Source organism: Sprattus sprattus, assembly GCF_963457725.1.
Source record: "Sprattus sprattus genome assembly, chromosome: 9".
NCBI classification, from domain to species: domain Eukaryota; kingdom Metazoa; phylum Chordata; class Actinopteri; order Clupeiformes; family Clupeidae; genus Sprattus; species Sprattus sprattus.
The window spans coordinates 30,670,058-30,686,253 of record NC_137928.1 but is presented as its reverse complement, the minus strand read 5'-3'; the positions used below and the strand labels follow the sequence as shown (position 1 = coordinate 30,686,253).

At 43.3% G+C, this 16,196-nt stretch overlaps 1 protein-coding gene across 1 annotated transcript; it reads right to left on the bottom strand.

The window, feature by feature from the left end:
* Positions 1-5,969: 5,969 nt before the first annotated feature.
* On the bottom strand, positions 5,970-15,996 carry prss16 (serine protease 16). The gene is made up of 12 exons (XM_080844464.1): positions 15,907-15,996; positions 15,000-15,175; positions 14,573-14,672; positions 14,312-14,441; positions 13,879-14,002; positions 13,612-13,689; positions 13,040-13,087; positions 12,405-12,689; positions 11,762-11,903; positions 11,480-11,659; positions 7,280-7,431; positions 5,970-7,092 (listed from the first exon to the last, which is right to left on the bottom strand). Exons 1-12 carry the CDS (start codon positions 15,965-15,967, stop codon positions 7,030-7,032), a joined length of 1,539 nt encoding a protein of 512 aa, XP_080700590.1. The 5' UTR covers positions 15,968-15,996; the 3' UTR covers positions 5,970-7,029.
* Between the last annotated feature and the right edge of the window lie 200 nt (positions 15,997-16,196).

The window sequence follows — 16,196 nt, the reverse complement described above, 5'->3', positions numbered from 1 at the left end:
GCCTGAAACAGGGCGCACAACTTACCACAACAAAAACCTGAGCAAGTGTGTGGTCTTGGTTGGAACTGTGAGAAAGAATACAAGAACTCATGAGAAGAAGGGAAGAAAGTAGGAAAGTCAATAAAGAAAATACAGAAAGACAGCAAAGAAAGAAAGATTCAAATAAAAATGAGAGAAAAGAGACGGGTTGAAAGTGTGGCATTAGTATTACGTCCATAAAGGCATGTCGTGAACAATAAAAATACAGTCACAAAGGTCGAGGAATGTTTGCCTTTAATTGCTTTTCTTATTTGCAGATATCTACAGGATGCAGTTGGGGTCATTTCCAACAGTATTGTCATTATTACATTAGGGGTGTCTTTGTGTCTAAAACATGATCTACTGTGTCTCACTTTCAGTGACATCAGTGTTGCACCTCATTTGGTATATGTATTCTATCAAAATAAAGGCTTTCAGTGGGGGTGGGAATGATCTGGGATTGACAGTTTCCCAGTGGTTCTCACTTCATTTCTTTTTTCACATCTTTAAAATTGTACATACTGCCAACCCCCTGTTATATTGCTCAACGCTACCCTCCTCAATTACACATTCATTCCTACAGTACAGAAGAGTCCATGTTTGATTTTTAATAACTAATGTATGTATATAACTAGACATAACGCAAAGCGTTACAAATTATTACCGCCGAACTGTTCAGTTGGCTTTGGCACAGAATGAGTCATGGTTGTCAGTGTGTTTGTGTGTTTTTATGTGTTTTGTGTAAATTGGTTTGTGTTTCATTTTTATGTATTAAAGGAATTATTTGTGATAGATTTTGATGATTTGGTTTGATTTGATATCAGTCAGGCATATGTGCGCGTTCGGGCCGGATCCAGCGTCCACCCTAAGACATTTTCTCTGGATCAAACAATGTACGCAAGAGTTATAAGAGACTTTGTGTTTTGTGGCAAGCACTGGCAAGTTGGCAAAGTTTGAGGGTCTGCCACACCCACACCTTCCGACTAATGAGAAAATATTCTATAACTTTTAGTCGCCCATGGCTGAAGAGTAACCTGACCACATTTCAAGGCGTTACCATTAAATCTGTCGGAGGAGTTCGATCAGATGCGAGGTGTGCAAACGCCGTCAAAACGCATCTTCCACTCAAAATGGGCGACTTCCTGTGGACCTGCCACCATGGCGTCAAGAGACTTTTTGGTGCGTCAAAACATGATGAAGACATGTACCGAATTCCATCAAGCTACGCCAAAATAACCCCAATACGCAGGTTTTTTTGCAATGTTCTAGGGGGCGCTACAGAGCCATTTTGCTCCATCCACTCTACCGAAGATGGACGGTTACAGGCTTGATGTCCCTGGCAAATTTGGTAATTTTTCAAGCACTTTGACATATATGCGATTAAAACACCTCACTTTTGCTTTTTAATTTTTAACTAGGTGGTGCTATACATGTAATGGCTGGTTATGGTATGGGTTGACATGGCCCAAACATACAAGAACAATTTGGCCCTCCTAGGCCCTACGGTTCTCGGGATATTCGAAGAAAACTGTGCCGCGCCACCTACAGGCCAGTTGGTGTATAACCATATAAATAAATGTATTGCATGCCCCCCCGTGAACGGAATTCCACGAAACTTAACGTGCAATCAATAGGTGTCATAATGATCCCACGCCTCCGATTTCGTGCAGTTCTGACCTTGTCAACTTACAATTAACATTTTTTACAACACTCCATTTTTGCTTTTTCATTTGTAACTAGGTGGCGCTATACATGAAATAACTGGTAGTGGAATGGTTGACGTGGCCTCTTAAGACCAACATACAAAAAAAATGTGGTCCTCCTAGGCCCTATGGTTTTCGACTTATTCACAGAAAACTGAATCGCCCCAACCTCTTTAAAAGGGTTCCAGTCCAACGGGGGTGCATCGGATCAAACCGAATTCTGGTTCCACGCTTATCTAGTGGGGCTACATGCCCACCAAATGTCGTGCACCCCGGTGTTTCAGTGTCCCGGGAATCGTTGACAGAAAATCGCCAAACAGAAAAAAATAAAATAATAAAATACAAATCTGACTAAACCTATATGACGCGCGGCGGTCATAATTACAGTTACTAGCAGCAACCACAAGAAATACTACAGGCTCCTAAAGCAGGGGAAGACAGATTGGAATGGGAATGCCATTTTATAATTGTGTTAACATTTGTGTTGTGATGCTCAAGCATGTTTGTGACTTTTTGTATGTGTTGATACAGACACGTGTGTGTGTGTGTGTGTGTGTTTTCACTCAGCCTCTGGAGTCATCTGTAAGTGCTGTATTGCTGTGACCTGGCTAAGATCAGATAAGCTGCACCCCCACCCCCCACCCAAGTCTGCCCCCTCCCTGCTCCATTTGTCATGAGCCAGCTGTCGGGCCGCTGTGATTGGTTGTTGGGGGAGACAGATAGCCGATAGGCCCTGATTAATAGTTGTGGCTCTGGCACTTGCTCATTGATCAGGGGAGCTGGCGAGAAGTGAGAGAGAGGGAGAGAGGGGGGAGAGAGAGAGAGTGGAAGGGAGAGATGGAGAAAAAGGATGAGGAGATGGCGAATGGAGGAGGGAGAACAGGGGAGATTGAAGAAAGAGACAGGGAGGAAAGCAGAAGAGAGCAAGAGAGAAAGAAAGCAAGAGAGAGAGAGAGAGAGAGAGAGAGAGAGAGAGAGAGAGAGAGAGGAGCTAAATGTGCTTCACTATTGAATGGCTATGCTCCTTTTTTGCATGCCAGAGTAAAATCTGTGCTTTCCTTTTTATGATTGAATGTCATCTGCCAAGTTTATGTTTTGAAATAGTGTGCCCCTCTGTGTGTGTGTGTAGGTGTGTGAGCCCCTCGCTCTCTCTCTCTATGTGTGTGCCCCTGTGTGTGTGTGTGTAGGTGTGTGTGTGCCCCTCTGTGTGTGTGTGTAGGTGTGTGTGCCCCTCTCTCTCTCGCTCTCTGTAGGTGTTTACGTGTGTGTCTGGGAGTGGGTGGCTGAGACAAGACTCTTTAGAGTCCATGAAAATAAATAGCTTTAGGGCATCATAGAAGGTGTTAAGGCAATATGTGCTTCATGCAAATATGCAAATACCAAACTTTCTTGACGGAATGACCAATGTGTGTATGATCAGGAAGAGGTCTAGAGACGGAAGAACACAATGTGTGTATGATCAGGAAGAGGTCTAGAGACGGAAGAACACAATGTGTGTATGATCAGGAAGAGGTCTAGAGACGGAAGAACACAATGTGTGTATGATCAGAAAGAGGTGTAGAGACGGAAGAACACAATGTGTGTATGATCAGAAAGAGGTGTAGAGACGGAAGAACACAATGTGTGTATGATCAGGAAGAGGTCTAGAGACGGAAGAACACAATGTGTGTATGATCAGAAAGAGGTTTAGAGACGGAAGAACACAATGTGTGTATGATCAGAAAGAGGTGTAGAGACGGAAGCAGAGGTGCACAGTGATGTGGCTAGGAGTGAGATGGTGGTGGACATGGATGCATGGAACCACGGAATTAGACAGTGTTTGCGTGAATATGCTGCCAATCAGATGTTACACATCGTCTCTGTAACACACACACTCATTGGTGGTTATAGAGAGCAGTTCTTCTTGTGATCATCTCTGAAAAAAGGACATACGGACGTGAATGATTACTGGCCATGGGTTTGGTCAGTAGTTCTGCTAGCCTGCATGACCTCTTCACTCAGTGTGGACACATGTGTCCAATTTCCGATTTCAGTCCGATTTAAATTGGAGATTGGACACGTGTCTCCCCAAATCTAGATTAATTGTGTCCGACTTGAGTCCGACTGGGCTCCGATGTAAACCCCTGGATACACGATTCGATTCCGCTGGGAATTGGACTGGGCGCGCATGTGTCTCTCAATCTAGATTCAAATTGGACAATAACAACTTTTGCACGTGCTTGAGATCCTGCCCACAGACATACATGCATCGTATATGTCTATGATATGATAATCGCTGCTAGACGCTCAGTTCTTGTGCTCCCTCTCATTCACGTTGAAATACTGAAACCGAAACTGAAACTTTGAAACTGGAACGCAACTGTTTGGGACTTAACAAGCTAATTCAGTGAACAAATATTTTCATATTACTTTTCCACCAGTTGTTAGTCATGTAATCCATTCATATCGATGTGAATCAATCAATACTAATACAACTTGAACTGTGGTGTGTTTTTGTTTCATTTCACAACTTATTTACTGTATAATCAACGGTAGTAAACATTCCGCATTTGATTTGAACTGACGCGGCCAAGATCTGGATTTGTCACTGCCATGTGCTTTGAGATAGAGCAGTTAACCCCCCATGGAGACCCCATGGAGAGAATCGGATCGGATCGGAGTACTGCCATCATGTGCCCGCACTGAGTCTTGAGATACTCTCATGGAGATTATTCAGGACCTGAGGGAGCTGTTTCCCAGACCCGCTTCAGTCATGTCCACAGATCATCTAGGGTGGATCTGGCTTCTCCACAGATCATCTAGGGTGGATCTGGCTTCTCCACAGCTTTAATGGATTTACATCTGAGGGGCGAAGATTGTCACACAGGAGCAGGGAGTCTGCTTGAAATATGAGGTGCTGTTTCTTCAGAAACCAACAAACACAACTGAGATCAGTCAACTCCAGCAGCGATTCTTTCCCACTGATTGTTGAGGTTTATCGTGGGCTGAGACTTCTTTCCTTAGCTCTACCCTTATATCATGAAGTGCACTGCACATTCACAGCTCCTGACAACTAGACACCCATGCTGTCCCTTGGACCAGGCACACCCACCCTCCCTCAGGGACCCCCTCAGCCACAGTGATGTTCACTAGCACACATTAGTGTCCCGGGCAATCCAGAAGAATCCTCTCAGAAACACACTTCTTCTACCTGCATCCTTCAAACACAGACAGACAGGGCCCTTGTTTCTGTGCTATTCCCCTCTACATCAACAGATGAGGTAGGCGCATCCAAACACAAGGTGACAATGATGAGCTCATTTCAGTGTGACGTATACAGATCCTATCCTCGTTCTATATTCAGCATTCACTGTGAAATAGGGAAATGGGAATGAGTGTGCCTGTGTGAGTGTTCAAATGGACATTACAACCGCTGCTTAAGAGCCACAAAGTGTGTGAATGGTTAGTGTTTAGGGGTGGGCATGTGTGAAGGAGTGGTTGTGCAAATAAGCTATAAGGTTGTTGTAACAAGGGGTTAGTCCATATGTGAAATTGGTGTGTGATGTCTTCACCAAATGAGCATGTGTGTGTGTGTGTGTGTGTGTGTGTCTGTCTATCTGTCTGTGTGTGTGTGTGTGTGTGTGTGTGTGTGTGTGTGTGTGTGTGTGTGTGTGTGTGTGTGTGTGTGTGTGTGTGTGTGTGTGTTAGGAGAGGAGGGCGGGTGATCGGGCTCTCAGTGGGGAGGTCAGTGTAGGGAGGTCACGACCTGTATGACCCCAGGGGAGTGAAGATCATCAATCAGTGGTGGGCAGGGCTGAATGGCAGAAGACCCCACCCACCCTCCCCCACATACATACACACATTCAGAGAGGGGGTGATAGAGAGAGAAAGAGATAGAGAGAGAGAGAAAGAGAGAGGTCTATCATACACAGACACATTTCTCTCTCTCTAACACACATAAACAAATTTCCCTCTCTGTCTCTTTTATACAGAAATGTATGGGTATACATTTCTGTATAAAAACCTTAGAAACAGGTCACTCTACACACACACACTCTCACTAACACACACACACACACACACACTCACACACACACACAAATCATGTCTCCGCCCCTGAGAGAAACAGATGGCCCTGGGACACACACTCCCTCTTCCTTCTATCACCCCCCCCCCCCCTCACACTCACACACACACACACACACACACACACACACACTCACACATATCACTACAAATGATGTACAACACACCAAGACAACTGCAGTTTAGTTTACTATGCACCCTGACACTCCAACACACTCTACCTTACACAAACACATACGTTAATTGTGAGCAACTAGCATAGTCTGCAGATGCTCTTAACATGCCGACAGTTCAACATTTACCAAGACACACTGAAACTAAGCTAAGGGAGCATATTAAAACATGGCAGATTGTCAGTAGTCTTCAAATTGGCTGACATTGGGGTGTAATTTGAAGTGTTCTTCCATTGGATATGTGTTATTTTTTGTTTTCCTATAGTAAAACCTCCCGAGACCTGGTCATATCTGAGTAAAGACTACATGGCTGTACCTCTGGAATACGGCACTGTGATTGTTTTCTGGCTTGGTGAAAGCTCAGGCCATCAGCATGAAGCTGATGTTAATGAAGCCTGAATCACAGAATGTATAGTCATTGCATGATTTTAGGGCTCTTAATCAGTGGAAAACAGTGGTGAACTGCCCTCACAGCAGATGTGGTAGAAATGTGAGTATAGTTATTTGTCATCACTATTAAAATGGACACGGTTACATGAAATACACACATCTAAAAATGATTGTCCATTTTAAAATATTTGTGTGATGTAAGTGGAAAAAGTGTGGCTGTGTAGTTCAGATAAGATTCTCGATTCACTGACGCATTTGGATGAATTGGGAAAGGTGAAATGCAGTCACACAAGCGTATGGCGCCCTCTGCTGGGCATAAGAAAACGTAAAGGACAATAACTGGTATGAAAGCCAAGTGCTGATATTCTCACTTTAAATATTTGTTTCCTTAGAACATCTCAGACAAACAAACGCTTTAACCTGAGTTAGTCATTAGAGAAAGGGCGTTCCCAACACCAATAAATAGGGGGAACTTCTGAATGCTTTTAGCTTTCACTAACGCAGTCTATATGCATTCTCATGGAAATGTTTTCCAACTGCATGTACATAGCAGTGGGCAACACACACACTCATTTGCCTACAAAGACCAACATTTTCTAAAAAGCCAGGCTATCAGCGGAGAAAATGCTGTGGTCAAGCCAGCCGGATCCTGGCATCTGCCTCTGCCATCTGACCACTGCTCAGCGCATCATGATCTCCCAGGCAGCGCTCTTCAGCCAGATGGCAACATGCCTCTCAATCTCCTGCAAACATGGAACGAAAGAAAGAAGGAAAGACAACCAGAAAGAGAGAAAGAGAGAAAGAAAGAAAGAGATAAAGAAATATCTGAGAAATATGAATCTGACTGGAGACAGGAATAGATTTGAGAGTTCCTCAGAACCCTCCACTATCTGGTGCCCTTTGGTCTGTGGTGTTCCCTGTCTCCCTCACCTCTCTGGCCTCTCGCAGCGACTCGCGGTCGGCCTTCTCCTCCGGCTCCATGTCAGCACAGTGGGAGGTGCCCTTGATGTAGATGGCGCGGTCCTTGTCCATCCAATTGCCATTGCTTGTCACACTCAGTTCATGCCAAGGGTCGATCTCTCCTGGGTTGGGAGAGGACAGAGATCGCCTCAGGAGGAGTCTCACAAGAGAAGCAATCTCACTATAGGACTATACATAACCTTTGCATTACACATACAGTATACACACTACCGTTCCTGGTTTGGAATCACACACCAAAACCCATCTTATATCCATCAAATAAGGTGCAAAATGAATCCAAAATACAGTAATTTTTGCTTAAAATAATAATTTTGTGCTTAAAAATAACGCCCATCAGAGAATACTCCATTTGCATCCCGTCCCTTATAAACCAGCCATCAACAGCTTGAATGACTATAGACCGATTGCACTTACACCTGAAATCATGAAGTGCATAAAATCAACCCTTCCCCCCACATTTGACCCGCATCAGTTTGCTTACAGAGCAAACAGGTCCACGGAAGATGCCATCGACATAGCTCTCCACACCGCACTGAGCCACCTTGAACTCTGTAGAACCTATATAAGAATGCTCTTCATTGAATACAGCTCAGCTTTTAATACTATCATCCCTGACATACTAGTCCCCCCCCCCCCCCCCAAAAAAAACATCTAGATCTGGGTAGACACATGAATCGGATCTTCGATCTTTAATCGGACTGCAATCGGAAACTGGACACATGTGTCCGCACTGAGTGATGTTACTCACATTGTTGACATCACTGCTGTCGTTATCAGCCAGCTGTGCTTGAGCTGTGTTCATGACCATGGCAGTATCATGCGCGTCGTCAGTGCGGGTGTGTCAGTGTCTCGGATATGGGCAGCTGTGGTACATGATGGCTCACCGTTTATAGAAGCAAAGCAGGCAGAGCTAGTTGGTGCTACAAGTTGTTGTCTGCTGCTGCTAGCAATCGCTAAACTTGGCTTAGCAGCACTTGAAACATTATCAGATGAACTCAACACATTATCAGACATTTCTTCCTCTTCCATGGACGAATTCCTTGATTGGAAATTGTGTGTTACCTTAGGTAATTTCTCCCTGATCTTCTCATCCTGCCCTTTCCTCTTTCCTTTCTCACTGCCACTTAATATATATAGATATATTTAAGCTAAATACGGTTTCAGATAGTTGTAATATTGTTGTGTTATATGTTGTTCTTCGTAGAACCAACAGGAGAAGCACTACACATTTCATTGTATGCAAATCCAATGACAATAAAGGCATTTCTATTCTATTCTATTTGAAATGCAGTGCACATCAAATGCAATATGCTCCCTGACTGGAAGCAATGTCACGTTAGACTATTAACAATTTATTCAAATCTGCCTGTACAGTACAATTTGAATCATTTTCCAATCTCAAAATCCACTGTTCAAATCCCTGTAGCCTATATAGGGCTTGGGTAATAGCTGGTAGGCCCAGGCATGGACCTGACCTTGATTATAAAATGAAAATGAATGCTAAGTATAAAAATGCTCTGCACTATATAAAAAAACAAGAGCAGGTGCTGAGTGCTCACTCTATGGCTGATAATATGCTTAAAAATGATCACTAGCTTCTGGAAGGAGGTAAACACCCCTAATAGGGCTAAATCAGCTCTTCCATGCAGTATAGAGGGGGTAACTGATGTAGTGGCAATTGCTGACCTATGGAGGCAGCATTATGCAGAGCTGTTTAATTGTATTAAATATGAGCCTTATAATATTGGCAAAATAGATCAAGAATGTATTTGTTTTATCCCCAATGATGTTCTCAGTGCCAAAGGGGAACTTGCAGACAAGAAAGCAAGTGGCCTGGACAACACCACAGCAGAGCCCCTTAAAGTAGCTGGGCCCAGGTTGGCAGTGCTATTGTCTATCTGCTTAACTTGGATGGTAGCCCATGGTATATTGCCAGACTCCATGATGTCATGTCTAAGAGGCCTACGTCATTTTACTATCCCCTGGCAACCAAGTGGGTGTAACGGCGGACTCTTGAACGTCCTCACAGGAGGCCATTTTAAGGACGGTATAGCTTCCGGGAGGGATGAGTGGTAGGTTAGGTAACGTCAGTGATATTCACAATCGTTTACACTCTTATCTCGCGGAAATTTTGACGGATTTATAAATGACTTGATTTACAATCGTCATTACCTTGGTAATAATTCTGGATGCTTGAACATGTTGAAATGTGCAGCTTAATTGTGTATCACGGCTATTGTGTATCAGTCATTTTACATCAATTGGCGAGGCATAATTGTTCTTTCTTTTCAATATAACTTAAGTTGCACATAATAAAACTGAAGTTGCACATGATTTCCAATCGGGTTGGTTTGTTAAACATCTTACATTATGATTTCGACAGGAAATTGCTGACTTTATTGCCAATGAAGATGCCAGAATTTTGTGCAGCCTGCTCTATTGAACGTTCCCTTGAAACGAGACCCCGTGGGATCACCTTTATTTTATTATTTCAGTAATATTGCTTTTATAAAGGTGAAAATAATAGTATACATTTATCTCCTGTTGCCATTCTGTATGCTGAGTTTTAGTAGCCTATTGATTTTACATAAATAGCTTGTGCATGTGTATTTATGGCACCTATCTGTTTTGTTCAATGTTATTTTCATATGAAAAACCCATGTTTATAATTCTTCATAAGTATGCAGTGCCATACGAAATATCTTGCGTTTATAACAAACCAACCCGTTTGAAAATTGGTTGAAAATTGAGCACGTTCTGGTTATTTAAAAAGTACCACTACCAACACAATGTTAAGGGGGAGCGACATAGACATAGAAAAAGAATAAGAATCTCTTCTTATGTCTATGGTGAGCGAGCTATACCGTCATCAAAATGGCCGAAATGTGCGGACATTCGACTCCGTCGGCCAGAAACGCAGGCAGGATATCTAGCCTTTATATACATATCTATGCTGGCAGCCTCCAGCCCATAGACTTCCTTGCAGCTGCTTGGAAGCAATGAACCACTGGATGGCGCCAAACTTCCCTCAGCTAATCGGTAGTTTAGCAACTTGATGGTGACACGCAGGACAAAAAGCACCACGTCTTTGGTGTCTCAGTGGTTCCTTGAAGATTTAAACTGGGATAGGTGACACCTCATTCAAGCATTGCCATAACTGTTACAGGTCATTTCATACACACAGCGGAATATAGTCAGTCACTCAGTGCGCATCTCCTCCGACTTTCCCCCGAAACTCCCATGGATGCACATGGAAAAAGCGCAATTTGTCATTGCGCGCTATAGTGATGGGAATATCATTATGTCCAAGGAAGCAAAGGCTGCTTAAACTTGTGTATGCTTCAGTCTCAGTTCATAGGAATACGACAGGTGCTTTGCTTATCTGAACAAAACATATTCTGTAACATGCTGACTCACAGATTATATCGGCAAGGCACGGCAAAAGGCAAATCATTAGCTACATTCAGTAATAAAGCCTATGGAAATAATTTTGTACTTTAGCAAAATGAAAATGTCTACGAAAGTGCAAGCAGCCTTAGATTTTGTGGACAGGATACACATTTTGTTACCTGCTGACTTGCGGATTTATGGACCAAAGTCCTTTCGTACAAATCATACTTCAAAGCGGTAGCATATGGACCTCGGCTAATTCCATTGAAGTAAAACAGTATCGTCTACAAAAGGTTGTTTGTGCTTGTTGAGGACACTGTAGATATACTATTGATATGAGATATCCCTAGACTTACCCTAATAATGTGCCACTCTTCCAATAAAGGGAACATGATATTTTTTTGGGCCAGATACAGAAATCAGACAAGGACTTTATGACTGGCACATTCAAATGTTCCCTGTCAGAGAAGAATAAGTCACTATGCCTATATCCAAAATCCATGCCTTTAGCTTTGACACTAAACTTTAGCCTTTGGTTTATTATTAACCTCAATGAACAAAACCCGCCCGGGGGGAATAGGCCATTTCCACCATTAAAACTGGCATGCAGACCTGAAATGTATATTGAGTAAAGATGGAGGATGTGAACACATAACTGGTTGAACTAGTTTGTAGGCAGGTTGACCAAGATCTGTTCTACGGTCATTGTTAAACATGATAAGATGCTAGATGAGATTAAACAAAAGATGAAACCCCCACCATTAACATAGAGCACTCTGTGGGTCTGGGGATCGTCCCCTCCATAGTACATGTTGGTGAAGGCCACATTCCCAGGCAGCTTCTCCTCAGGGATCCCAAACAGCTGAGTGCAGAGCTCTGTGGCCGCACGCAGAGTCAACAAGCGAGAGAAGGGGCAGGAGGCGTCCTCACAAGTCTGGACTGCAATCAGACAAGGACACACAAGCAACACACTCTGTCACAAATGGAAATGCATGTCAGTATGCAGTCACCCGATCCAACTCAAGCAGGCTGTTGACTCACAGAAGCCAAACTCAGTGCAGGACTGGTAGTACCACTGGCGGCGTCCGGAGGCAACCACGTCATCAGAGGTGTTCATGAGCTCCTCGAGCTCGTGCTCATGGGACGCCAGCAGGCAGGGCAGCCCCTCCACCTCCCTGTAGACCTGGGACACAGACAAAGTCACAGCTAATCAAGCAGCAGATTCCTGTTCCAGGTTATATCTAGCCAATGCTTTTTCCATTACAGTTACATTACAAATCAGTGACTGTAAAAGTGGGCAGTGAAATAGCCTTGGCTATATGACATAACAGTTAAACTGAATCACCTGTATTCATGTGTGGATTAAACTGGATCAACTGTATTCATGTGTGGATTAAACTGGATCAACTGTATTCATGTGTGGATTACATGCAAAGTTTTGCCCCTCAGGTCTCCATCAGGCAAGGAACGTTAGTAAACCACACTAATGTTTGTGTAATTGTTGCAGTAATCTCCCTCTGTGCCATCTGGGAATCCCTATACTCCAGCACTGAAGGCTCAAAGAGATGCTTGTTCATTTGGCACATGCGCCAGCGGCGCTACACGCAACAAATGACAGATATGGGGAGGTGCACGACCAGCCTATCAGAATGGAGAAAGGTGACGGAGCGGTGCCGTTACTTACTTCCACAAGTTTGACCAAACGGTCATACGCCTCAATCTCTTCCTCATATGTCTCACTTTGATTGGTCATTAGGGTGCAGAGCTCCTCGATGGACATGGTTCCTTCAATCTCATTGTACTCTACAGTGCCTGCGATGAGGTCAGCCAGGCTGCTGATCAGCTCGATCTGGTCCTCCAGGCTGTTGGGGTCCTCACAGCAGGAGAAGTCCTTCCACACCTGGCTCTCATTTCCACCAATAAGGGCCGCCTCAACTGCAGCGAAGGCCTCCCAAACATCGGACACACACTAAGGACAGATAATAACAAATGTATGTACATATAGTCACACACACATCCTACCAAACATCTGACACACACTAAGGAGAGATTATAACAACTTTATGTACATATAGTCACACACACATCCTACCAAACATCTGACACACACTAAGGAGAGATACTAACAACTGTGTGTACATAAAGTCACACACACATCCTACCAAACATCTGACACACACTAAAGAGAGATTATAACAACTGTGTGTACATAAAGTCACACACACATCCACCAATACATCCATTCATTAATGTACCTACTGTATCTATATTTTCTTTAAATGATTGAACTATATTTATCCACTTCCTCATCAAACTCACCTTGTCAGAGCCTCCCACCTCCTTATCCATTAAGCTCAGTCCTACAACCTGCAATTGAGGAACACACAACTAAACCCATGCCACACGTGGTACAGCAATGAAGTTATATATGTCACTTACTACATGCATCACAAACCCTGGGACCCCATGACCTGTCTCTACTGAAAAAGGTTTACTGAAAATTGGTGTTCTTGTACAGTTTAGTTTACTGGAGATTGGTGTACTTGTGCAGTTCAGTTTACTGAAGATTGGTGTACTTGTGCAGTTCAGTTTACTGAATATTGGTGTACTTGTGCAGTTCAGTTTACTGAAGATTGGTGTACTTGTGCAGTTCAGTTTACTGAAGATTGGTGTACTTGTGCAGTTCAGTTTACTGAAGATTGGTGTACTTGTGCAGTTCAGTTTACTGAAGATTGGTGTACTTGTGCAGTTCAGTTTACTGAAGATTGGTGTACTTGTGCAGTTCAGTTTACTGAAGATTGGTGTACTTGTGCAGTTCAGTTTACTGAAGATTGGTGTACTTGTGCAGTTCAGTTTACTGAAGATTGGTGTACTTGTGCAGTTCAGTTTACTTTGTTGAAAGTGGAGAAGTCCAGTTTGGCTTGAACAGGAGCAGAGGAGGCTACTGCACCATAGATGAGGTGAGGGAACTGGAAAACAATGGAACACACACACACATGTTATTTGTATTCTTAACACTGCTAAAATAGAGTCTATATGTATTTAGGGAGCAGGTATGATAGGAGAGATGTTCAGTGGGTCAGTGTTTCTATTCGTCATCTTGCACACGCACACAGTATGGATCCCTCACTGGTGCTGGTTCCACAGAGGAACAGTACCTTGCCACGCAGCCAGGCAGATAGGGCTCCTGCGTAGGAGCCCCCAAAGCTGATCCAGGTGTTCTTGTCGGAGAGGCGGTACCGATCGGATATGTGGCGATGGAATGTGACCAGATCAGCGAGACTAAGAAACAAGGAGGCGTGTCTGTCAGTTAAGGTGTTCATTATCTCTGTGGAATTTAGAAAAAAAAGGAAAAGTTTACTCCAACCAATCCAACTCTATGTCCCCACTTCTAATCATATTAAATGTTCAAGACAAAAATTATGTATGTGGGCAAGATATATCACATGTATTACATATTCTTAAGTCCTTAAGGATAACAGAGCCTATAAACTTTTCATTTTGACAATTTGATTTGAGGATAAGTGTATGGCGTATATTTCCATGACATTCTTGTGGAGTAGTGTCTTCCCCCCCAACACGTGTTCTCACGCCTGTTGACTTGACAGATCAGACAGGTTCTCCGTCTCCAGACCCTCTGGGTTAATGCTGTCTCCATAGAAACGGTGCTCCAGGGCCACAAGCAGTGCACTGTGCTCCTCTGCCATGTCAACATGGTGCCCTAGGTGATGTCACATACAACCCAAGTAATGAAAGCTGTTATTTTATTAGCTTATCGTGTAAATTAGAGCTCAGTGAGCAACTCAGAAGTGCTATATACTGTGTACGATATTGTGAGTTACAGGGCCATACCTGCCAAAACATCTACTTCTGATAGTGGCCCTTCTCCTCCAATGTAAAGAAAGACTGGTCCATCAGGTCGGTCCCAGTACTGCTCATTCACAAAGAATTTCTGCGGGAGAGGTTGGTATATAATAATATAATACATAATATAATATTATATATAAGCTGCTGCAGGCATATGAACCGATCCCTTACAAGCTCTCCTTGAAACTCAAAGAGCCCTGGTCCCGTCATTATCTGTTACTATATGTGCCCTATTCATTCATGGTGAGCCTTCTATTAAAGTCTGCACATGGCCCACATTCAATGTAGTGTGAATACAAACTAGAGTGCTTGGTGTGCATATAAATAATTAACCATTGATGAACGGACCCAGGTCTGTCATGTTCGATGCAAAGCACCCCGATGAGGCACAAATGCTAACAGGAGATTTTACCTGAGGAAATGTCTCCTCGCGATTGCTATCAAAATGATCCAGTGGCTGATGGAGAACTCCTTCTTTGGTATGACCCCTGGGTCGACGTCCACTTAATGCATTCCTCATAACATATTGCTTGGCCTTTTGATGCCGTGCTGCACGAACACGTTCTTTGATCTGCCAAAGAACCCGTCCTAAGACACATGGGTAGCATAATTCAAAATCGTGTCGAATTCACCTTTGATGGCACCTCTATGAACTTATGGGCTATCACTTGAACAACCAAGCTCTAAAGCAACGCGGCATTTCAGACGGTCAAGCGGCATACACGTAGCCTATGTGACAAACGGTGCGTGCAATGTAAATCCCTTTACGTTAATTACACCGCACCAGACAAGCTGCTCCTCACACGCTGTTTCGCTCACTTACATGCAGGAATGTTGTTTTTGCCAAGTAAACACGCACTTATCTTACACATGCCAATGTGCCAAATGACTGACATTAGGCGTTATCGGCAAGAACAGTCTGTTTAGGGTTTACTCATAAGCCTACAACATTAATTAAACACACTGGAAACAAAACAGGCTGGCTTATTTTTTTTTTTTTTTTATAAAAGGCAAAAAATAGCTCAAGTTAAATACACACGGTTCATGTTCTGTAGGCCTACGTCGAAGTTAGCAAAATTGAAGCCTAATTTGTCGTAATATCAAATTAGGACATTATGATTTTTGTATGGAAATTGTTTCCCCCCTATCTAGGTTAGTCTTTGCAACAAACTGTACAACACACTTACAATTATTTCTTTGCTGTAGGCTAGGCTTTTACGATACGAATTTCTCCACAATGAATCAATTTCTCACCAACGTAGCCGAACTCAAATGCTTAGATGGAATAGCAAGCTGAAGACAACAAATTGATATTTTACCAGCGCAGGCGTAGCTCAAAAGGACAATGAGGATTGTCAAGCGACCTGTTGACAAATACATGACGAAGTTGGTCAGTTGACACTGCTGAATGTCTGAGGTGCAGGAGGCCGAATGACTTTCTTTTTAAGGGATTCGTCAAAGAAACGTTATCTATTTTTTACAGACGCAGAGTAAGCGTCTGTGCTTGTCTTTTTCTGTATGATACGCGCGGCCCAGCCATCACTAACGCTAACGAGCTTTGCTTGGGCACATACTTGACCTCAAACAACCAATGAACGGGTCTGCATCA

Bases quoted from the DNA above. Each gene is read 5' to 3' on its own strand.
- prss16 (XM_080844464.1), bottom strand. From the start codon at position 15,967: ATGTATTTGTCAACAGGTCGCTTGACAATCCTCATTGTCCTTTTGAGC. The intron at 14,673-14,999 runs GTAAAATCTCCT...CCTCTCCCGCAG, and splicing joins GCGAGGAGACATTTCCTCAG to AAATTCTTTGTGAATGAGCA. The intron at 7,432-11,479 runs GTGGGGGTTTCA...CTCCCAACCCAG, and splicing joins CAGAGTGCTCTATGTTAATG to GAGAGATCGACCCTTGGCAT.